A 23,655-nucleotide genomic window follows, 5' to 3' on the forward strand; every position below is an offset into this window, starting at 1 on the left:
CAATACATGATTAGAAAGCAACACGGTTCCATGACCTCAGAATGCTTGACGTTGACGCATTACTAAACTGATGACTGCATTCATTCTTCAGACCCACCATGATTTCATTACGATCTGTATCTATCAGTACTATGACAACTGGCTAGCAAGACACTGGCCCCAAAATAAAGAAAGACGCACCGTATTGCACTGCATTGCATGGTCAAGAGGTAGGTTGATAAAGCTTTCGCAGTGGTACTGCGACCGCGTGGTCACCAGTCACTCTTTTACCACTGCCACCTGCACCTGTGCTTACCATGGCCGCCGTGAACTCCCTTCTCCTCGTGCTCCTCGCCGTCGCCGTCCACAGCGCCGCCCTTGCGCTTGGTCAGACGGTGCAGGTCTGGTCATCGTGCTCGCCGGCGAACTTCACTCCTGGGGGGCCCTACGACACGAACCTCCGCGGCATGCTCAAGGACCTGGTCACCGTCACGGTCTCCTACGGAGGCTACGGCAACGACACGGCCGGCGGCGGCCCCGACCAGTCCTACGGTCTCGCCATCTGCTACGCCGACGCTCCCCCGGAGGTGTGCCGGCTCTGCCTTGGCATGGCGGCCGGGAACGTGACCATGGCGTGCCCGCGCTCCACGGGCGCCGCCATGATGTACAACAACTGCTTGCTCCGGTACGCGAACGAGAACTTCCTCGCGCGCCCCGACATGGTGCAGAGGTTCTCGTTCTACAACAACCTGACGCGCGCCGGAGACGCCGCCATCTATGCTGCCGCGCTCGGGCGGCTCATGGACCGCCTGGCCCCTGCCGCCGCCGCGTCGCTGCGGTTCTTCGCCTTCGGACGCACCAACATCACCGGCGACCAGAGCCTGTACGGGTTCGCGCAGTGCGTGGCGGACCTGTCGCCGGACGACTGCCGAGGCTGCCTCCAGCGCATCGCCGCGTCATTGCCCATGTAACTCTTACCTACTGGTCACACATGATTTCATTGATTTGTCATCCATCAGCTAGCTGATGATGAGCCGCCATCGCTGCCTGCACGCAAGCAGATGGACGAGAGGAGGGCGCGCCTACTCACTGACCTGCTACACGCGCTTTGAGGTGGTGCCGTTCTACACGCCGCCCAACACGCAGACCATCGTCGTGGCGCCGGCGCCGCCACCAGAGCTGTCGCCGGGCGCACCAACGTCGCCGGAGTTCCGAGGTCAGTTCCTCGAGCTCACTAGTTATCGTCGTTTAATTTGGTGACGCACTGGTCCGGCCAGTTAAGTCTTTTGGTGATGGTGACGCCGATCAACAACCGCACGCCAATACCGCACGGAGTAATTGTGACCAGGCTGTCTTAGCTTCTTCCGTTTTCACTAGGGAACATTTCATTAGAGATCACACGAACGGTAACGGTCATTTTTGTTGGGTCGTGTCTGCTCTAGTCAATGCCGACAACATAAAAAACTACGCGGTCTTTGTCCATGCTGACAGCGCTTTAACTTTTTTTTATGGGTCCCAGCTGCCCCAGGACGGAGACCTGCCGACACTACAAGAGATGTTAGAATGATAGGTGATATTTTATTTATGTTATAAAAACTGATAATTTCGTCACTTTTTATGATTTGTGATCCTCGGTGTCGATATACCTATCACGCGTAACAAAATGTGTTCTCTGACGAAAATGCTTATTTTCATCATAAAATTTGTAAGGATTTGCTGATTTATGAGGCCCGCGTAGAACATAAAACGCCACAAAAATTTTGCTTGCATCTGACGTGGCAACAACTAGGATCTGACGGGGGATCCATTTGGGGCCGGCAAGGCCCATAAAGCGAGCATTTATGGACCAAAGTGGCAAAGTCAGGCCCGCCCACAAGCCAGTTGAGTCCCTGGTGATGGTGGCGCCGATCAAAAGCCACAAACCGAAGGGTGTGTTTGGTTGAGCTGCAGAAAAAACTGCTGTGAGCCGTAGACTCGATTTGCGTAGCCACCACCTTCATTTGCTCCAGTTTGTAGTGGTGGTAGAGTGGGAGGGCGCCGATCTATAGTCAGAGCTGAGGAAGCTGGTCGCCGGAGAGGGTCAACCGGCTAGGAGGCGGAGGGGCGCCGGCAAGGAGGTGGAGCGGTGCTGGCAAGGAAGTAGAGAGCCTCACGAGAGGGAGGAGAGGGAGACGTGAAAAAAAGAACGTGGATCGCTACCCTCTTAACCGGTGGCAGGTGAATAATTTTTTGACCCAAAAGACAGTGAAAGCAGGGGGAAGAGGTATTTTTGATTTGTATCGCAGTGAAAATTGCTTTTAGGCAAAAGCACATCTGGCTTTTAGACCCTTTGTTTGAACTTTTGCCACACCCAAAAGGCCAACCAAAGGCACTCTTAAATATCGGATTTTGATTGTGACCCTGTCTTCTTCCGTTTTCATTTTGTGAGATGATGCGGACGGTTATTTTTTCATTGGGTCGGGTATGCTCTAGTCAATTCTGCGAACATCAAAACTACAATCTTTGTCCACGCTCACAAGTTTTAAATTTTTTACGGATCCTACTTGCCTGGGACTCACCCGCTGACGTGTGGACTCAAGTGCACTGTGGGGCCCACACGCCAGTGAGGGAGTGCCGCAGAAGAACTACTTACATCCTAGAGTTAAGGATGAGGTCAGCCAGGATACAGTTTTTTTTCTTTTTAAAAAAACTCAAATTACTATTCATCTTTTGCTTGATGTATTCACCGAGTTTGGAGTAGTTTCCAAGTGGTTTGTTCAAGGTTAGAGTTATATATATATAGATGAGTGGAGTACTGTTCCAGGATAGAGAACGCTGGCACCGATAGTACCCAAAAGCAAAAGGGCTAGAAGTGGCGGTGCACATGGTGGTGTAAGATTTAGAATACCAACTAGAGGGAAATTTTAATTTTAACTAAACTCACAACACTACGAATTCAATTAGGATGCCAGGTGAAATGCTATGTCTACTAAAAACGCGGGGGGAGGGGGGGGCTCCACCATTTTTCATTAAGAGAGCCACATCGGCTTTTCCCGGCCGCAGAAAACCCCCGAACCCTGGCCCATGTCCGAAAGGGTCAAGTCTTGCGGCGAGCACAGCGAGGGAATTTTTTTACCCACGAGCAAAAATTCGTCCCAGCTGGGATTCGAACTCACGACCTTGAGGGAGCGACGCTACCGGGTTGGGCTAGCCAACTCGGCCGCCCAACCTTTCGCAATGCTATGTCTACTCTTTCTACATTTGGAGTAGGTTTGCAATCTAGGATGAAAAGATACAATTCAACCTCTAGGAAAATAAATTGCATGAATAAAATTGAGCAAAAGAAATAACTAAATGCAATAACTGAATTTTATCCCATGTTATTGATAACTTGCCGGTCACGCCTAATTCACGATAAGATTGATTCAATATTACAACATCTTGTAGGTATAATTGTGATGGATGGATGAGAGGTTTTCTAGCATTGTGAGTTACCAAAATCCAAATTAGAGGTCCAGATGCTTACAAGTGGGCAAACCGAATGTTGGCAACGGCAACATATAAAAGACAACATCATCGAGCGTAACAATTAGGGATGGCAATGGGAACCTGAAACCCGATGAGTTTTTACTCTATTAGGGCACAGGTCTCGATCAATTCTTGTACCCGCAGATCTGTTATTGGGTGTAATATAGACCCATCGAGTTTGTGGGTGTGGGTCTGGGATAATAGAACCCGAACCCACAAACCCGTGGGCTAGTTAAACCCGGACTATCAAACAAACAAGCCCATGGCCATAACTTCAGGCCAACTAAATTTGGCCCATTTAGTCCTACATATATATCTTGTAACTTTGCTGCTCATGAGCTGGCTAAGCTTGGCCAATGTTGGGACCCGGAACATCCGATTATTTGGATGGATCCCCTTCCTGAAAGTGTAAACGTTATTTTGGCTCGCGATCTGGTGAGCCTTGGGTTCCTGAATGAAGCAGCGAGGATTACTACTAAAAAAACAAGCAGGGGCGGTGGCGCATGTGCCGCAGCACACGCTCGCAGCTTGCCCCGCGCATCTCTTCCCCGTCTTCCTCGCACGTGCTCGCCTCACACGACTCGCCCTCAGCTCGCACCCGTGCTGCGGCCGCGTTCACTCGCCGGGGCGTGCGTTGCCGCCGTCTGCTCGACCTCCAGCAGGCTCCGTCTGCTACAAGCGGCACCGCCAGCAGGCTCGCGGCCAATCCAACTGCGCCGCGTCGCCCTCGCCCCCGCATCGCCCGGATTTCGCGCGCGGGCGCACCCTCGTCTCCTCGCCGGCTCGCCGCCGTCAGCGCGGCCTCAGCACTGCTGCTATCGGGCACGGGCGACCCGCGGGTGCCTGAGACAAGTACGCCAGCTTCTTGACACCATTGCTGATGAGTCCGTTCAATGGGTGCTAGCGGGTTACAAGCAGCTGGTCTAGCTAGGGCTCTCGGTCGAAACCTTGGTCGCTCATTGCGGTATGTAAGTTAATATATTCGTTGCTTGTCGCCGCTCGGGCTACCTTGGTTGCTCGGATGCTGCTTGTAAACTCTTCCCCTTTCCTTTTTAATAATCTTGGAATTGAATTCCATTTTAATAATCATAATTTGGGCATAAATCTATTAAACTAATTATTATATATGGAATATATTTGTATATTATTGTTGGCTATATGAGGGAGATACTTATGTGCTATATTTCTACTACTAGTAGGGTGCACGTGCGGCACGCACGTGTTTTAGAAAAACAAAATAAAAGAATTATATTACAAAAAATATGTATTCATAGCCACATCTACCATTAGCTTGTGGATACAATATTTAGTACATTGTTCGATACAAATTTACCCAAAATGAAAATTTTGAGATATACAGATCATATGGACATGATCATACATACATGCAACCCATTAAAGACATCGCAAGAATTATATAGGAGGATAAAGGTAAGAATAAAATATTTGCATTGGTCATATCTTGATTGTAGCACATCTTTTTTTTCAGAAAATCCACATATGAACGCCACGTCTAACATACATATTATAAAAAATTTAATGATGCAGAATTTTCACACTATGTCGCCAGAATTTAATTTCCAACTCATATCCCATTTATGATGGACTCCGGTGTCACTGCAAACGATTAAAGTTTCATTAAGTAAAAAAATCAATCATATTGGCCCTTTGAATTTATAATGTATTAGTGATAACTAATAATATCTACACTAAAAAAGGATACATCATATGAGATACCTTCATTTGGAAGACCGTAGAATATTTCTGAAAACAATATTTTTGCTTCTTCTGCCGGTGGGATCAAGATCTTTGTTAGGTTTAGCTAGCATCCATGTAGTTGAACGTGAAACACCTCTTGATAAGGCAACATATAACTGTCCATGAGAGAAAACAAGCTCTAGAAGATAGATCCCAACATTTGGTATAGTTTGACCCTGAGCTTTATTTATAGTCATTCCAAAACTGAGTCTTATTGGAAATTATTTCCTCTTGAACTTGAAAGGTAGTGAAATATCCTCTGATGGAGACAAGGGAATCCTTAGTATAAAAACTCAATTTCCAGCATGCTGTCCATTTACAATTTCACAATCAATTGCATTGTCTTCAAAAGGCTTCACTATAAGTCGAGTTCCATTGCACAGTCCATGATGAGGATCCAGATTTCGAAGAAGAATGACATGACAGTTCTTCTTAATTTTAAGCTCATGCGGAGGAAGACCATTTGGAGTAATTGAGTTCAGAAAATCAAGATGATAGTTATTAGTCGAGTCATCATCTACAAAATCATGACTGTAGTAAACCTTTTCTTCTAAAGAAAACTTTGCAATCATCATCATGTTGAGGCTATCAACATACTCATTTCTTGTTGACAAGATAGCACGCTCATGCATGTAACTGACGGAGGTGCAGTTGTTAGCTAGATCAGGAAACACATGATCAATGAGAGTATCAATATACTGATCATCATTATACTCAAGCATAATGTCATCTAGCAGATCCACATAATCATTTGGGAAGGCCTTTTCTATTCCATCACCAATTCTTAATAGAAACTGTGAGAACCATACATCATTCTGGGCCCTAATGTTCTGATTCAGCCGTATTATCTTGATATCATCCCATATATAGGATTGAAGCAAGGTAGCATCACAAATTTGTGCTCTAGTACCTCTAGGAACAACAGGTAGAACTTGTCTGAAATCCCCTCCAAATACCATTACTTTACCACCAAACGGTAAATCACATCCTGTAATATCCCATAACGATCTGTCAAGTGTTTCCACAGCCTGCCTTCGTATCATTGCAACCTCATCCCATATAATTAAAGACGCCTCATGCAATAGTGCTGTAGTACCACTTTGTTTAGTAAAGTTGCAAACAGAATTATCTTAAAGTTTTATGGGAATTTTGAACCACGAATGAGCCGTACAACCACCAGGCATGATGGATGCTGCAATACCAGATGTAGCTGCAGCCACTGCGATGCGGTCCGTAGATCGAACTTTGGCGAAAAGAGCCCTGTAAAAATATATCTTGCCGGTCCCACCAGGACCATCCACAAAGAAATCTTTCCCTTTATTTCTGATGACATGATCAAAAATTTCGTTAAAACCTTCCATTTGCTCAGTATTGAGAGACTCGGCTAATTTAATATCTTCATTAGATACAATAATTTTCCTCTCCTCAGTTAGTTCCTTGTAATAATCTCTATTTGTGTCCCCTGTTCGACCAATATTTTAATTATAAGTACAAGTATACAATAAACAATAATAATAGCAACACAACATCACAAATAAAGTTGGGAAAATATATTACCAGACTGATGCATATGTGGCAGGCCGTAATTTCTAATGTCTTTATCCATCGAGGAGAGAATATCCGCGATGTCCCTAAGGACAAATTGTTCAACACTTGAAGAATTTCCATGACCATGCACATAGTCCTCATCCATTGATTCAAAATATTTATCCCAGAGGGTACGAATGTTTGTATACTCGCAGAAAACGTACTGTGAGGACATCGGCATCCAGCTATGCTTTGCGTCCGTAGCACATCCCCGCAGCAATGGACAGGTTGAGAGAGCGAATGCAGAGATCCTCAGGGGACTCAAGACCCGCACCTACAACTGCTTGAAGAAGCATGGTGCCAAATGGGTTGACGAGCTTCCGTGTGTACTATGGGGCAACCGGACCACACCCAGCCGAGCCACCGGGGAGACTCCGTTCTTCCTGGTCTACGGGGCTGAAGCATGCCTTCCCCTAGAAATTCACCTGGGCTCACCACGGGTCCAGGCCTTTGACGAATCCATGCAGGAGCAGCTGCGGTGCGACGACGTGGACTTCGTTGACGAGCGAAGGTGGCGGGCAGCATTCCGAAATGCACGCTACAACCAGGCGCTCCGGCGCTATCATCAACGGTTCGTGCACAGTAGGGAGCTCCGGGCTGGCGACCTCGTCCTCAGACGGATCCTGAACCGAGCGGGGCTCCACAAACTCTCCCCCAGCTGGGAGGGGCCCTTAAAGGTTACAGAGGTATGCCGGCCCGGATGCGTTCGCCTCGCCACAGAAGACGGAGTGCCGCTGCCCAACCCATGGAACATAGAGCATCTGCGTAAGTTTTACACCTAGGCAGAGTAGGGAAATAACTTTTCCTTTGTAATAAGATAGAGTTAGCGTGCGGTCCAGAGCGGTTGGGGGCTACCCTCGTAAACCCGACCTCTGGCATCCATCGTACTAGCGGCTAATGCGCGGCTCAGAGCGGTAGAGGTCCGACCTCGTAAACTCGGCCTCTGGCATCCATCGCGCAAGCCATGTACATCGAGATTGCAAAGGAAAGATTTTCTCCTAGTTCTGTCTTTGTGTCAAGGTTAAATTACGCATTTCGATTCTCGGAATTTTCGCTTTTTCTAACCCCCGCGGGACCTCTACTCTTGTTGCTGCAACTAAGATCTGCATTGAGCTGCTGGACAGCCGTACAGATCCGGACCCTCTTGCTGCTGGAGAGGGGTCCGGACCCCTAGGGACCTACTCTGGGGAGCGGATACTTGTTTCCTAGGGAGGTTTGGAGCCCAGTGTAGCCGCTTAGCTGGTTCCGTACCCAAAAGCCTGCACACTCCACCACCCTGTAACGAGTGCCCTAGTACCTGGAGCCGGGTCATTGGGGGCCCGGACCTCGCCCCAGCTCAAGAGCTGGCTTCCTAAGTCCAACACGGCATGTCCAGCACTATATCTCAAAGGATCGAGCATAGCAAAGTGACCTCACCCACTGCTGCGAAGGGTCTGGGACGATGAAGCCAGGTCCGGAAAGATCGTGCTGTTTCCTGGAATGGTCCGGAGCCTTGCGTAGCGCCTTAGCCTGGTTCCGACCCTAAGCCTACGCACTCCCCCACTCTGTAACAAGCACAGAGCTACCTGGGCCTGCGCATCTAGAGTCCTGGACCTGGTACCAGCCTGGGATTGGTCAGGAATGAGCCCCGCGGGTCTGCTACTAAGCTATAACTTTGAAGTGGTACACAGGTTAAAACCTGGCTAGTGGTAGTCAGTCTCAAACCATTGAGCCTACCTACCAGGGGGTCTGAGTATCTGCTTCAAAGCTTTCCTGCAGGATAAGAGCCAGTCTCGATGGTAGACAGACTCATAGCAACTGAGTCTCTCTCCCAGGGGGCCCAGGGCATCCGCCTTGTCCCAGACATCATGGATGAATTCTGCATGCGTCAAATAGCTAAGCTATGCAGCCCTATGCCAAGGAGGTCCGGAGTATCTTCTACGGCTCAGATGGCAGACAGGTCGAAGCAACTGAACCTATCTGCTAGGGGGCCAGGGCGCCGGGGTGCTGCATATTGCAAGTCAACAACTGACAAACAGCTAAGTTGAAGTTTTTTCTGCTTCAAAAATTTCAGCTAGTACAAAGTTTGTTATATAATGCAAAAGGAAAAAGATACAATGCCCAGCTCAAGGGTCTGTAGGCTCTCGCTTGAAGTAGGCGGCGACGAAGTCAACGACCTCCTGCACGCTGTCCCGAGCGGCGGCCTCCGTCTCCGCTACAGGGCCATCGACCACGGGCGCCAGAGAGATGGTCGGATCGTGGCTCCGGAGGCAGGTCAGGATGTGCTCCGCCACCAGCCGGATCAGCTCGCGGCCCTCGGTTTCAAGCTATCCGGCAAGGACTGGCCCCAGGTGCTGGAGCCTATCCGAAGCAGAACTCAGCACCGGGAGGGCGTCAGCTATTGAAGCTGGCGGCTCCGCCACCTGGATCGGGCTCAGACCAAGCGGCACCAGCGCCAGGCTCGCTTCGGTTGCCCAGTCAGCGATCCGCTGGGCCTCAACGCGCTGGTCTTCCTGGTGCTTCCGGACCACCTCCCGGACCGCCTCTTGCACCCGGGTGTCCAGAGCCGCCTTGGCCACCTCCACCTCGCGGGACCTCTCCTCGAGCTCGCGGGACCTCTCCTCGAGTTCGCGGGACCGCTCCTCCAGCTTGGTCTCTCTCTGCTCCGCAGATACCTTCCGCTTCTTGAGCGAGTCTCGCTGGCGCCCAAGCTCCTTCTCTATGCCGGTGGCGTGAGCCTCCCGCTTGGCGAGGGACTTCCGGCCCTCCTCCAAATCCGCCTCGTCGGCAGTCAGCTGGCGGGCCCTCTCCTGCAGTTGTTCACGCCATCCCTGCAGAGTCGCAGAGAAGACGTCGAGCTCCTGCCTCCGGACCTCGAGGTCCTCGCTGCGAGTCTCCAGCTCTGACTGCTGAGCTGCGAGGTGGGCCTCGAGGTCGGACCGTTGAGCAGCAAAGCCAACAACTTCCAGGGTGAAGTCCCGCTCCCGCTGCGCCAAGGATTTCTCTCGGTTTGACACCGCGAACTCTCGATCAAACACCTTCCAAAGGTTGGCTCGGTAGGCCTCTTGGTCCGCCTTGAGCTTTGACCGAGTTTCCGCGGCGTGGGAGGCTTCAGCCTTGGTGTGCGCCTCCAGACGGGTGTGCCAATCGGAGAGGCGCTGACGCTCGCTCTCCAGAGCAGACCACTCCCGCCGGAAGGCCACCTCGGCAGAGGAGGTTGCCTCCTCGATCGAACGCCGAACTCGCAACAGCACCTGAGGAAGCGGAGTCGCATCCTCCTCCGGAAGTTGAATCTGCAGGAGCCGCCTGCCAAAAACCACCTCCAACTCCTCCTCTGCGGCAGGACCGGAGCTGGAGGTAGGGGCTTCTGCCGCGGCACTTGTCTCCGGCGCCTCTGCTGCCGCTGAGTCGGGCGCGGCCGGGCTCAGCTCCGGCGCCCCCGCTGTCGCCGAGTCGGGCGCCGCCGGACCCAGCTCCGGCGCCCCCGCTGCCGCCGAGTCGGGCGCGGCCGGGCCTCAGCTCCGGCGCCTCCGCTGTCGCCGAGTCGGGCGCCGCCGGGCCCAGCTCCGGCCCCCCGCTGCCGCCGAGTCGGGCGCGGCCGGGCCCCGCTCCGGCGCCCCCGCTGCCGCTGAGTCGGGTGTGGCCGAACCCAACTCCGGTGCCCCCGCTGCCGCCGTGGCGGACGCGGCCGCGTCGGGTGCGGCTGCGCCCTGCACCGGCACCTCCACCACCGTGTCGGGTGCGGCTCCGCCCAGCACTCGCGCCTCCGCCGCTGCGGCGTCGGGGGCCGTGGCGCCCAGAGCCGGCTTTTCAGCCACCACGGCATCGGGCGCGGCTGCACCCAGTACCGCCGTTTCCTCCACCTTTGTGTCGGGTGCGGCTGCGTTCAGTATCGGCGCCTCCACCGTCGCCGCGTCGGGCAGCGGCTGCACCCAGCACCGCCGCCGCCGCCGCACTGAGCACTGCGGAGTCTAAAAATGGCACGCTAGTCAGCTCCATGCCACGCACCATGGGGTTGGCACAGGATGCCGTACCTGAGGGCCCCGCACCTGCTGCCGCCGTCGCTGTCGACGCCAGGGCCGCCGCCGCCTGGGCACCTGCCAATGTGCCAGCGACGGTAGAGGAACCGCTGGGGCGGGAAGCCCTGGTTGCAAAGCAGAAAAGCCATCAGAAAAGAAAAAAACAGAGCACCGGCACAAAGGAGGAGAGTAGAATGACACTAACCCGGAAGTACCGGGGACCCAGCGTCCCCGGAGCCCGGGCCTCTTCTCCTGCGGCTGCTCCTAATGCTGCTGCTGCCCCTGCAGCTGCGATGCAGGCGCAACCCGGGCTTGCTCCCGCTGCTGCTGTCCCTGTGGCTGTGGCATGGGCGCAACCCGAGGTCGCACCAGTTGCTGCTGTTGCCGCCCGCGTGCCTGCTGCCACTGCACTTGCGGCTGCTCTTGCTGCTGCTGCTCTTGCTGCCGGCGGGAAGAATTCCTTGGCGGCGATGGTGGTGGTCCAGTCGCGCCAGAGGACCCGTGGGGGCCGGCAGCCCGGGAGCTACCCTGGCCTGCGCCCTCAGAAGACCTCTGGCGCTTCGCGGCGGGCTCCGAGACTAGGGTCCCGTCGCCACGGAGTAGCCTCCGCCGGCCTGCGTCTCCCGATGACACACCGGAGCTGCTCTGTGCCCGGCTGGAGCCGGCCGCGACCGCACTGCTAGCCGCGGCCTGCTTCCCCTTTGTGGTGGCATCGGACCCCGCAGCGCTCAGCGTAGCCTGATCCCCGGACGTGCCAGGGATCCGGAGCCCACGGTTCGGGTCACCTCCGGTCTGCCGTGGGGCCAGTCCCCCGTCGTCCAGGGTCGGCAGGGTAGCCAGCACAGCCACCCTCGCCGGGTCCTCGCAGAGGGGGACTATGCTCTGCGGATGGATCAGGTTCTCCGGGATGAAGGTGTCTCCCGTCACGTTCCGCACCAGGACCTCCAAGGCCTCCTGGGTCAGGTCGCTTCCCTCCCCGCGGTGGGTCCTGCTGCAATCGTTGAGGCCGGTGAAGCTCCACGCCGGATGCGGCCGCTGCTTCAGGGGGGCGATCCGGTGCTTCACGAAGTCGCCGAGCACGTGCCATGAGGTGAGGCCGCTCTCCGCCAGCGACCTGATCTTGTCCAGCACGGAGTCGAACTCCGGCTGCAGCGACGGCTTGGCCCTCCAGGATGCTTTGTCGGAGGCGGGCCCCGCGGTCGGCAGGGCAAGGCGCTCGTTGGCTTCGGTGGTGGCGATCACCCAATCCCTGCGCCACTCCTCCCACCTTCCGCCAGCAAGGCCGGGAATGTAAGGAGTCGGCAGGTCGCTCCTTATCTGGAAGTAGTACCCTCCCACTTCGTCCCTGCTCCTTCCGGACCTCACCAGAATGAAGAAGTAGCGGAAGTGGATGACGCAGGGACGCACTCCCACGAACATCTCGCATAAATGCACGAAGATGGACGCCAGGAGGAGGGAGTGGGGCGTCAGATGCTGAAGCTGGAGGCCGAAGTCTTCCAGCAGCAGCAGTAAGAATGAAGAAATTGGCAGTCCCACGCCGGCGGAGACGTGCGAGGTGAATAGCACAAACTCCCCGGCGCGGAGGTTGCCAAGGGGAACCGAGCCTGCTCGCACCCCCCAGCCGGTCTCCTGAGCACTCCACCCAAGCAGGCGGCGCACTGTGTTCAGCTCTCCCTCGGTCTGGAAGCGACGGGGATGAACAAGGGATGCCATCTCTTGGTTGAGTGAGAAGGGTGCCTGTGTAGGGGGGAGAGAAGGCAAAAGGGCGCAAAGGCTGGAGGAAGGAGACGAATGCGGGAAAGCAACCGCGGAATGTGGTGCGCCCCGTTATAAAGCCTGACTCAACCGGCGCGCCCCGGAACCGTCGCCGAAACTCAAGCGACGCCCGTGCCTAGAGTTAACCGCCCAGTCCATGACGTGGGGGCCCAGGCCCACCTGTCAGGGAGAGCGGGTAATCAACGGAGGTGTGAAAAGGCGGGATCCGAACCGTCGCCCGCGCGCGTGGAGCAAGGCGGAAGCTGAGCTGACGTGCGCGCATTAATCGCAGGCGTGGCCGAGCTTTTCGGGAGCTGCGCCGGTGGTAAATGATCCGTTTACTCCGGCCGCAACAATGCCGAACGTCGCGCGTGTGACTAGGTAAACCACTGATCGTGGGGCCCAAAGTCAGTAAGCCGTTGCGATGTGATGAGGCAGCAACGAACCCGACGGGTAGTCAAAGCCGGTCAAGACCCCTGCAGAAAGGAACTTCGAGCTATATAGAGCCAAATCGCAGAAGTGGCCCCACCTGTGGGTTCGTACCTCCCCCAAGGTGGGCCCGGGGGCCACTGTCGGTACCCTGTAACAGGGATACCCACTCTTACTGCAGCAAGGCAGGACCCGCGTAGTTATCCGTAGCTGCGCGGGAAAGACGGAGTAGCCAGGCCCCACAGGCCAGGCTTTTCCCTCACCAGGCCAGGCTTTTCCCTCACCAGGCCAACGGCCCCGGACCGTTCCCCGCCTGAGGATGGGTCCGGTGACGCCACGTGTCTCTAAGGAAGGGAAGCTCCGGGCTGACCGCCGAGGCCTCGGACCCCCAGAGGGGTCCGGGACCTCCTGCGCCCGTCCGGACTCCCCTCACCGTGTAGGGGTCCGGAGCCGCCACGTGTCCCGGAGACACGGGATCGTGCGCGAGTCTTCCGTAGGAAGACTCGCTCACCTGCCGCATTTAATGTGGTGGACAAGGCATGCTCTGCCGCCGCGGTACGCAAGATAGCCTTGTCAGGCCTCGCTGAGCACCGCGTATTACCAAGGAGCACAGTGCAGCCGCCTGTGCCGCACCCGCGCAGAGCCCGCCTGCAGCATTAAATGGATATGACAGCACGGCACTTTTCCATCATGCCGCCTACGCCGCAAGCTACACCACCCGCTTAAGCAGTGTGGCGAGCGGTACCGCTAGCTACGACAGGCCCGACCTGACAAGACAACGCCAGGACATGATGGATGAAGGGCTCCGGGAGCAGGCGAGGGAATCCAAGAGAGAGATCTCCTTTGCCTGCGACGCCATAATGTATGAACAAGTATGTTATTTTATACTGCATCATTGGACCCACCTGTCGAGGATCCAACAGCTGTGTACGCACCCCCTTGAGATATAAAAGGGAGGCGCTCGCTGTGCACAGGACAATCCAGACTGACTCAAGCTCTCGCAACCTTCTCACTCTCGTGGGAAGGCAATACAACACACAGTGGACGTAGGGTATTACGCTCCGGCGGCCCGAACCACTCTAAATCCTGCTGTGTTCCTCGTGTTCTTGAGTGAGACCGATCTAAGACTAGCTACCCCCTGAGTATACACCCTCTGGGCTAGGGCGGGTGCCTTCCGCCACCCGGCTGTGGTTTGCAGCACCACGACATTTCTCATTTAGAGTGGTTCGGGCCGCCGGAGCGTAATACCCTACGTCCACTGGGAGATGTTTTGTTCTTGGTGGTGTGTATGAACCTATCCTCTGCTGGCCTTGGCACTCACCCAGCCTAAGGTCTTCTAGCGGCGCCCCCTCCTTTTATAGATCAAGGGGGAGCAGATACATTGGACGTTGGGCCCCGACAAGTGGGCCCAACGTGCTGTGCAGCATACTGCGCAGAGTACTTAAAAGACAACAGTGGTTACGAATCTTTTCCTCCGATATGCGTACTGCTGCTCTTCTGACCCAGGGGGGTCTTCCCTTGTCCCGTCAGCTAGGTGCCCATTGGAGTAGCGTAGCTTGCGGCGTGGCCTGCTGAGGCTATTATGTAGGCGTCATAATGGGCGAAACCGAGCTGTCGTATCCATCTGCTATGGCAGACTGGCAGGCGTGGCGTGGGCGGCGCCAGCGGCTCCACTACCTTGGTAATACGCGATCAATAGTGTCCCCTGGTCAATGAAACGCCTCGCCTTCTGCTACAACAATGCGGACGTCCATCTACCACAATGAATGCAGCGGTGGGTGAGGCTTAGTAAGCGGCCTTGTGCCTGTAGACACGTGTTGGCTCCGGACCGCCCTGAGGCAGGGCGTCGACTTCTTCCCTCAGAGAGGGGTCCGGTCACTATACAGGTGGTCCAGGACCCCATGAGGGGTCCGGGACTCCGCGGGGGTCCGGATTCCTCAGGAGGTCCGGAGCCCCAGCTACTTGCGTTTGAGTGCCTGCCTCTCCCGGGACACGTGGCGTCTCCGGACCTTCCCCAGTTCGTGGAACAGTTTCGGATTGTTGTCGGGGGAACAGGACTTCGGACCGCAGGGGTCCAGCTGTTTGGATGTAGTCAAGGATAACTACAAAGGCCCATGCCTAGACACAGCAAGAGGGGGTACCCCAGTCCTGGGGTACCGACAGTGGGCCCCGGGCCCACCTAGGGAGAGGTACGAACCCGCGGGTGGGCCACTATCGTGATGTGTTTCCACGCAAGCTCGATTGCGTTGGTGTGCTCATGCAGAGAGCGGGTGCTCCGGACCCCTGAGGCTGGTACACCTGTTGCCAGGTTCAGGTACTAGAGCGCTCTCCTCAGGGCGACGAGGGTGTAGGCTTAGGGTACGGAACCAAGCTAAGCGGCTACACAGCCCTCGAATCGCTCAGGGAGCAAGCACCACTTTCCGGACCCGGCACTTGGAGCGACCGTGGCGAGCGGTCTCCGCGGGAGCGGGCCATCGGAGTGGACTTGGAGCGACCGTGGCGAGCGGTCTCCGCCGGAGCGGGCCACCGGAGTGGACTTGAGGCGACCGTGGCGAGCGGTCTCCTCCGGAGCGGGCCACCGGAGTGGACTTGGAGTGACCGTGGCGAGCGGTCTCCGCCGGAGCGGGCCACCGGAGTGGACTTGGAGCGACCGTGGCGAGCGGTCTCCGCCGGAGCGGGCCACCGGAGTGGACTTGGAGCGACCGTGGCGAGCGGTCTCCGCCGGAGCGGGCCACCGGAGTGGACTTGGAGCGACCGTGGCGAGCGGTCTCCGCCGGAGCGGGCCACCGGAGTGGACTTGGAGCGACCGTGGCGAGCGGTCTCCGCCGGAGCGGGCCACCGGAGTGGACTTGGAGCGACCGTGGCAAGCGGTCTCCAGCCGGAGCGGGCCACCGGAGTGGACTTGGGTCGTTGCTGACGATCCGATGAAGCATGTTACCGGACCTCATGGTAAGATGCAAAGAAACCAAGCCTTATACTAGAAGGGAGCCCGGGACTCCTAAAGACAACAGACTCGGATACTAGAGCACTTGTATCAGGGTAGCGAAGTACGTAAACTTAGGGTACATTACCAGGCTAAGCTACGCGGATCTTCTCTACCCCAAGATACAAATACCACTTCTCCAGAGCAGGTCCTTAGGGGTCCGGACTGCCTTCCAGCTAGAAGGGGTGTCTTCACCTGACCACAAGCCAGCAACTTAACTTGGATTGTTAGCAACAAGGGAAACTCCGTTCAAGAGGAAAGAATAGTTAAACCAAGGCGAATAAATGTAATCAGGATGGAGCCTAGGTAAAACTGAGAAGAAAATCTCCTTTATTATTGTGGTTGTCACGGTATACATCAGAGGTCGGGATTACGAGGTCGGACCTCCACCGCTCCGGGCCGCTTTTTGCCTGTTTGTGTGATAGGGCCAGAGGTCGGGTTTACAAGGTCGGACCTTGACCGCTCTGGACACACACGTAGGCGCCACGTTTTTACAAAGGAGGAACTCTCTCTTTGTCTTTTCTTAGGAGTAACCTACGGCTGCATGCTATACAGCGTGTCCTTCTCCGGTTGGAAGTGGTGCGACCACTCCCGAATTCTTCATAGTCGTCGGAGGCGAAGGCGCCGTGGATGTGCCTGAACCGCATCATCCAGCATCACCTCGGGAGCTCGGGGGATCCCTCCTTGCCTAAGAGCTGTCACATGCTTATATGGCATGAGACAAATTCTTTGGCTTTGAGTGGGAGAGGCCCCCAGCCGTCGTCGTCGTCTGCGGATGGAAACCAGACGCCCTTGCGCAGCAGATGGACCGGACGTGGAGCGCGGAGAGGTGCGGTCGTTCGCCGGCTTGTCCTTGGTGCTAGCGCCAGGGGTCCCCGCGCCTGGCGACGGGGCCTTGTCTGCAGCAGCACCGAGCTACGCTGAGGCAGATCTCCGGTGCTGGCGACGGCCGGACGACACGGCCAACTTCCTCCAGGATGGCCGTCGGCTCCGGGCTCCATGTTGAGAGAAAGCCTTGAGCCGACGTCATGCCGTCGGAGAGGAAGGATGGCCGTTGCTTGAGAGAAAACCTTGAGCCGACACTGGGATGGCGCGGGGCAGCACGCGACAGGCGTCGCCCCCGCACACCACCGTGCCGGCTCTGAGGCGTCGCAGTGGCGACGCACAGCAGGCGCAGCTGCCGTGCACCGTCGGACCGAGGGCGCTGGCGCCCCAGTGCCACAGCATGCGGCGTGGGTGCCACCATGCCCCTCTTCATCTTCTTGTCCGTCGTTGCCGAGGATGAACACGGCCCCAGAAGCCTGAAGATCCAGCCAGCGCCTATTCTTCCCCACAGACGGCGCCAAAATGTCGTGGGGTTTCTAGGGGTACCCACAGCCGGGTGGCGGAGCGCACCCGCCTATTCCCCTGTGAGGGAGTACTCGGGGAAGTACTAGGCGATGGGGCTGAATCTATGCTGAGACAAGGACTCAAGAACACACGATTTAGAGTGGTTCGGGCCGCCGGAGCGTAATACCCTACGTCCACTGGGAGATGTTTTGTTCTTGGTGGTGTGTATGAACCTATCCTCTGCTGGCCTTGGCACTCACCCAGCCTGAGGTCTTCTAGCGGCGCCCCCTCCTTTTATAGATCAAGGGGGAGCGGATACATTGGACGTTGGGCCCCGACAAGTGGGCCCAACGTGCTGTGCAGCATACTGCGCAGAGTACTTAAAAGACAACAGTGGTTACGAATCTTTTCCTCCGATATGCGTACTGCTGCTCTTCTGACCCAGGGGGGTCTTCCCTTGTCCCGTCAGCTAGGTGCCCGTTGGAGTAGCGTAGCTTGCGGCGTGGCCTGCTGAGGCTATTATGTAGGCGTCATAATGGGCGAAACCGAGCCGTCGTATCCATCTGCTATGGCAGACTGGCAGGCGTGGCGTGGGCGGCGCCAGCGGCTCCACTACCTTGGTAATACGCGATCAATAGTGTCCCCTGGTCAATGAAACGCCTCGCCTTCTGCTACAACAATGCGGACGTCCATCTACCACAATGAATGCAGCGGTGGGTGAGGCTTAGTAAGCGGCCTTGTGCCTGTAGACACGTGTCGGCTCCGGACCGCCCTGAGGCAGGGCGTCGACTTCTTCCCTCAGAGAGGGGTCCGGTCACTATACAGGTGGTCCAGGACCCCATGCGGGGTCCGGGACTCCGCGGGGGTCCGGACTCCTCAGGAGGTCCGGAGCCCCAGCTACTTGCGTTTGAGTGCCTGCCTCTCCCGGGACACGTGGCGTCTCCGGACCTTCCCCAGTTCGTGGAACAGTTCCGGATTGTTGTCGGGGGAACAGGACTTCGGACCGCAGGGGTCCAGCTGTTTGGATGTAGTCAAGGATAACTACAAAGGCCCTTGCCTAGACACAGCAAGAGGGGGTACCCCAGTCCTGGGGTACCGACAATATCTTATACAACTCAAATTATACTTTGAGGTTTCCACAATCTTAAGTTTTATATACACTGAAATATATTTGACATATTTTTTCTGTATCTATAGTTCACAATAAATGAAATGTAGAAGTTTCACTTTTTTGATTTGTTTTGCTATATTTAAAGATTTAAATGAGTTTTTAGAATAAAATAGAGATTATTTTCAAGGGTGGATGATTATATCACCTGCTCCTGCAGATCAATTTGTGAGTTAATATAAAATAATATCATACCTCATATTGTCATACGTAACTGTGTGCTGTTGTGGAGTGGAGGGTACACTCGAGGATTGAGGTAAGCAGTTCGAATTCCGGTTTGCGCAAGTATGCTATTTTGTCAAAAAGTTATACCAGGGGCTTGTGGTGGTAGCCGGTTGGTTGGTTTTTTGTTTCTCATTTTTTTCATTTTGTTGTTTTGAGTTTTTTTTTTAATTTTTAATTTTTTAGAAATTGATTTGTAGGGGCGGATCATGACCTACCCCTGCAAATGGATGTCTAAGGGCGGGCGCATTACTCATCCCTGCAAATAGCATTTCTAGCTGTGAGAAACAGGGACGGATACCGCACCCGTCCCTTGAAATATGTTTTTACCCACCCTAAAAATGTTTCTATAGTTCTGTATTCAGATTGGATACTCGGTTAGCCAGGCAATCTTAGATTGGTACCGGATTATGTTTCCACCCGGTACTAATATGGGAGGATCCATTAGTACCAGGTGGTAACACTACCCAGTACTAAAATGTCCTTTTAGTATCGGATGGTGTTACCATCTGGTACTAAATACTCCAGACCCTTTGGTTCACTCCCAACATTAGTAGTAGGTCTAGTCCATACCGGTACTTTTGAGGTGGACCAATGGCACCTTTTCCACTAGTCAGATGCCTACAATGCTAAAACCCTAGCCACCACAAAATCCTAGTTGTATTCACAGTCACCTGCATATGACGCCCGTGAAGTTCAATTATATTGGCAGGCTCTGTATTGTTAATTTTTGGTGTATGCATATTTCATTTTGCAGAAGCCAAGCTCAAAAAATTTCGCTCAAGGGTGGCATTGACAGGTATTTACTCATAACCTTCTGATGACTTATTAGCATACTATTAAACATGATGTAAAAGAATTTTTTACAAATTTTTGATTGAAGCACAAGAAATTCAAATAAAAAAATAAAAAATTATCATGGGTCATGTGTCAACAAAGCGCATTTAGCATATTTGTAAGGAATAATATAATGCATAAATTAATTTGCTAAGCTGCCAATTTTCTATAATGATATATTCATATTCTAGTTACTTACAATGCTTGCTAGAAGCATTACAGTAGTGATACAGTTGCTTTAATTTTGAGGAGAAATAATTAAGTACTCTGTGATAGATATTCAACATAATTGTTAAAGTTGATCATTCTACAAAGATAACTAGAACTGGGTTCATGATAATTGTATCCATGTTCTCATGGTAGGTAGGTAGTTATATAATAATATTAATTTGGAAAGGTGTAAAGTTTGTTTCTCATTGGTCACAAACTTTCTTTTTACTAGTTTCAACTGTTGCGGGCATTCTCTTGGTCATGGTTTGTGGTGTGTTTGCCATCAAGATCCATATGAGTAGAAAGTTTCAATCAATCATTGGAGTGAACTCCATTCATGAAGAGAACATTGAGGAACTACTAGAAAGCTATGGTTCCTTAGCTCCAAAGAGATATAAATATTCACAACTAAAGGAAATAACAAGATGTTTTAGCGAAAAACTTGGAGAAGGTGGCTATGGCATAGTATATAAAGGTGTGTTACCAAGTGGCATGTTTGTTGCGGTCAAGTTCCTCCACGACTTTACAAGAAACGGAGAAGAATTTGTCAATGAGGTTATCAGCATAAGAAGGACATCTCACGTTAATATTGTTACCCTGGTTGGTTTTTGTTTGGAGGGATCAAAACGAGCTCTTATTTATGAGTATATGCCTAATGGGTCATTGGACAAATTCATTTATGATGAGAATTCAAAAGCAAGTCTTGGATGGGATAGGCTCTATGATATAGCAATAGGTATTGCAAGAGGTCTAGAGTATTTGCACCGTGGCTGCAATACACGCATCATACATTTTGATATTAAACCACATAATATCCTTCTTGCTGATGATTTTGTCCCCAAGATTGCTGATTTTGGCTTGGCTATGTTATGCAATCCAAAGGAGAGTTACCTATCAATGGCGGGCATGCGAGGGACAATAGGATTCATTGCCCCTGAAGTTTTTGCAAGGAGATTTGGAGTAGTTTCTACTAAATCAGATGTCTACAGCTACGGAATGATGCTTCTTGAGATGGTGGGAGGAAGGAAGGATCTGAAAGCAAGTGTTGATGATTCTACAGAGATATATTTCCCAGACTTGATCTACAGCCATTTGGCTGAAGTAGGAAGCTTGCACTCATTTGATATGGCAGGAAAAACAGAAGAGATGGCAAGGAAGATGGCCTCGATTGGCTTGTGGTGTATACAAGTGTGTCCTATTTCTCGCCCAACAATGACCAAGGTTTTAGAGATGTTCGACAAAAGCGCTGATCAACTTGAGATACCATCAAAGCAACACTTCTATTCTGCTATAGAGTATGTTTTTCTGCAACTTCATATGAAAGCAACTTATTTATAAAGATTTTTAGAGAATTACTCACCTGCATTAGTTTTGAATATTATGCATTTACTTGAACACCAGTGACAATAACTAAGGATGCAAGTGGCTGGATAGCTAATGGTATTCTTTTAGCTAACTGATTAGTCACAACTTACGATCTAGATAATTATCCTTTTAATTGACTTGATTATGTGAAGATGACATTCTTATTTTTAACAAACTTTTGATTAGACCCAATGGCCCAAAATGGCTAGGACTTGCATCCCTACTCAAAGCAGAAACTATGCATCATATATTTCCATACTACTATTTATTGCATGAGAATTTTTATAATAATTAAAAAAATGAGAGCCGTCCATCCGAGAGCATCTCAAAGAGTCTAGCTATCCGCTCTCTAAAATGAAAGGAACCTAAATCCAACATACTCTTGAAAGATGCCTCTCGCTATTCCTCTAGCTGTCTCCGTTGCTTTGCTCGTCATAAATACCGACGCTCTCAGCTCAGTATCCATCTGTTCCAGTGGGCCCCATCCCTCTGCCGAACTCCCCGCGACCGTGTGCCCTGCCGCCGAGCACCCTCCGGAGAGTGCCCTGCCACTGCGCGCCCTGTCATTGCACGCCCCTCCGCGGAGCTCGCCAGCCGTCTGTCGCGGCGGCCCCGCCGCGCGCCCCTCCGCGGAGCTCGCCGACCGGCTGTCGCCCCCCCCCCCAGGCCGTGGGCGCAGGTGCTTCCTGCTGCTTGTGCAACCGATAGAAACAAATCAAGAACGTGGTCGATCTTGCGATAGGAAAATCAGAGCGCGAGATCGAGTGGAGAGAGGCCTCCTGGTGGTGCTTGCCTCAGTGGAGGGAGAAAGAGGGAGGCGCATGGGCTGGGAGGCTGCTGCTTGCTCTGAATGGAGAAGGGGAAGGATCGGAGGTGGCTGGTGGCGTTGGGGAAAAAGAAGTGGAGGGCCGAGAGAGAGGTGCTGCTGGTGGCCGTCGATTGGAGAGAAGGCAAGGCGCTGGGTTGGAGCTCTTGCTTGCTGTGCGTGCTCGGTGGAGAAGCACGGCAACGACGACCTAGCCGGTGCCCGTATGACCACAACGCCCTCCGCCGAGCGCCCAGCCGCGGAGCTACCTAGGCCGCGCGCCCCTAGGCCGGAGCTCACCGGCCGGCTGTCACGGCGTGCGGTGCCGAGCAGACCAAGTAGGACGAGAAGCCAGGGGAATGGGAGGGAACGAAGAGTGAGATTAGCTAGTCTGTTGGAGTATACAAATTATAGAGAGTGGAATTTAGTTAGACTTTTGGAGATGCTCTGACTGAATTGTACGATGGTTAAACTAGGAAGTTAGGAATTGGGACGAATGAACAAACGAAGAAACGGTTAAGATTTGGGATGCAGGAGTCATGCATTCCAATCTAAAGAAGTACCTAGCTACATTATTAGCCTGACCGGGATCAATTTCTGATGAGCCGATGCTCAGCACCGTGCATGCATACACACACGCGCAGATCAAGCAGCATAGAAGAAGAGAGGTTAGCTAGCTAGCTGTAACCAAGCGCGCAGCTGCGAGATCGATCGAGATGGATCGAGCGAGCAAAACTGCCGAGGTTTGGGCGGGTATATATAGAGATTAGTTAGTGGTAAGGTATGATGATGCTACAAGGCTATAGCTATCAAGAAGATAGCCATGTTTGGAGGCGGCACGGAAAAATTAAACAAGACGATTGGCACCGAGCGCTGCGGCACAAAAGACCTAGACAACGGAACAGTTCTAACTCTTGACAAATGGAAAACAGTTAAATTAATTACTATCATACCCTTAACGTAATTAATTGGATTTTTGAAAATACCTCCTATATATAGATCAACAGCCAGAAAAAATTCAAGCATCTGAAAGTGGCCTCTGGTATACTTTACAATCATGGTAATAGAAGCTTTATTGTCATAAACCAAGTTTGATTTAGTTTATTATCATAAGGATAGTACTGCATGCTTTTTTGGGCACATTTCATACTATTAATTTACAGTTAAATAACATGCAGGGAGAACGCACCTGAGGTCTGAGGAGCCAACTTCAGCGCTATAAAAGAGGAAGCCACGAATCCACAACTCAACCAAAGATCCTGACTATATTTAATTTATAAGTGCTCCCTTGTGCTGATCCTCTCAGAGCGGTGCCAAACGTGCCAAATAAACAAGAACTGTAATAGAATGATTAGTCAAAATATGTAAAAAAATGCAAATACCATATTTATGTAAAGAAAATTTATTGATAGATTGAAATTTTGTGATTTGGTATGTGGAAATTTCTTTGTCAGCTACACATACATATTTTTATTTATCTACAAGACACTACATAGAAAGCTTTTTTTTAGCAATGATCTTGTGCACAATTCACTTTTTTTAAGTGTCCTATAGACACTACAGTAAAATGGATCATTACCAACTAGATGTTCAAAATGGTGGACTAAAACACGTTGGCCATTGCAATTTGCAAATAGCCCCATAAAAAACACTGCTAGCCAAAATGCTACCTGTTAATGCAGTAAAACAGATGAATGCTTTCAAAACTGTCTGATTATTTTTC

General features: G+C 52.6%; 1 protein-coding gene across 1 annotated transcript; it reads left to right on the forward strand.

Moving 5' to 3' along the window:
- The first annotated feature begins 192 nt into the window (after positions 1–192).
- Positions 193–23,391, forward strand: LOC120639686 (LEAF RUST 10 DISEASE-RESISTANCE LOCUS RECEPTOR-LIKE PROTEIN KINASE-like 2.4). Its single transcript, XM_039915564.1, has 5 exons — positions 193–946; positions 1,041–1,195; positions 19,473–19,514; positions 19,995–21,057; positions 23,111–23,391. Exons 1-5 carry the CDS (start codon positions 297–299, stop codon positions 23,130–23,132), a joined length of 1,932 nt encoding a protein of 643 aa, XP_039771498.1. The 5' UTR covers positions 193–296; the 3' UTR covers positions 23,133–23,391.
- Positions 23,392–23,655: the final 264 nt, after the last annotated feature.

This window comes from Panicum virgatum, chromosome 7K (genome assembly GCF_016808335.1).
Source record: "Panicum virgatum strain AP13 chromosome 7K, P.virgatum_v5, whole genome shotgun sequence".
Taxonomy (NCBI): domain Eukaryota; kingdom Viridiplantae; phylum Streptophyta; class Magnoliopsida; order Poales; family Poaceae; genus Panicum; species Panicum virgatum.

Coding starts and splice junctions, on each gene's coding strand:
- LOC120639686 (XM_039915564.1), top strand. CDS start 297: ATGGCCGCCGTGAACTCCCTTCTCCTCGTGCTCCTCGCCGTCGCCGTC. Junction 1,196..19,472: donor AACGTCGCCGGAGTTCCGAG/GTCAGTTCCTCG, acceptor TTCATTTTGCAG/AAGCCAAGCTCAAAAAATTT. Junction 21,058..23,110: donor CACTTCTATTCTGCTATAGA/GTATGTTTTTCT, acceptor AATAACATGCAG/GGAGAACGCACCTGAGGTCT.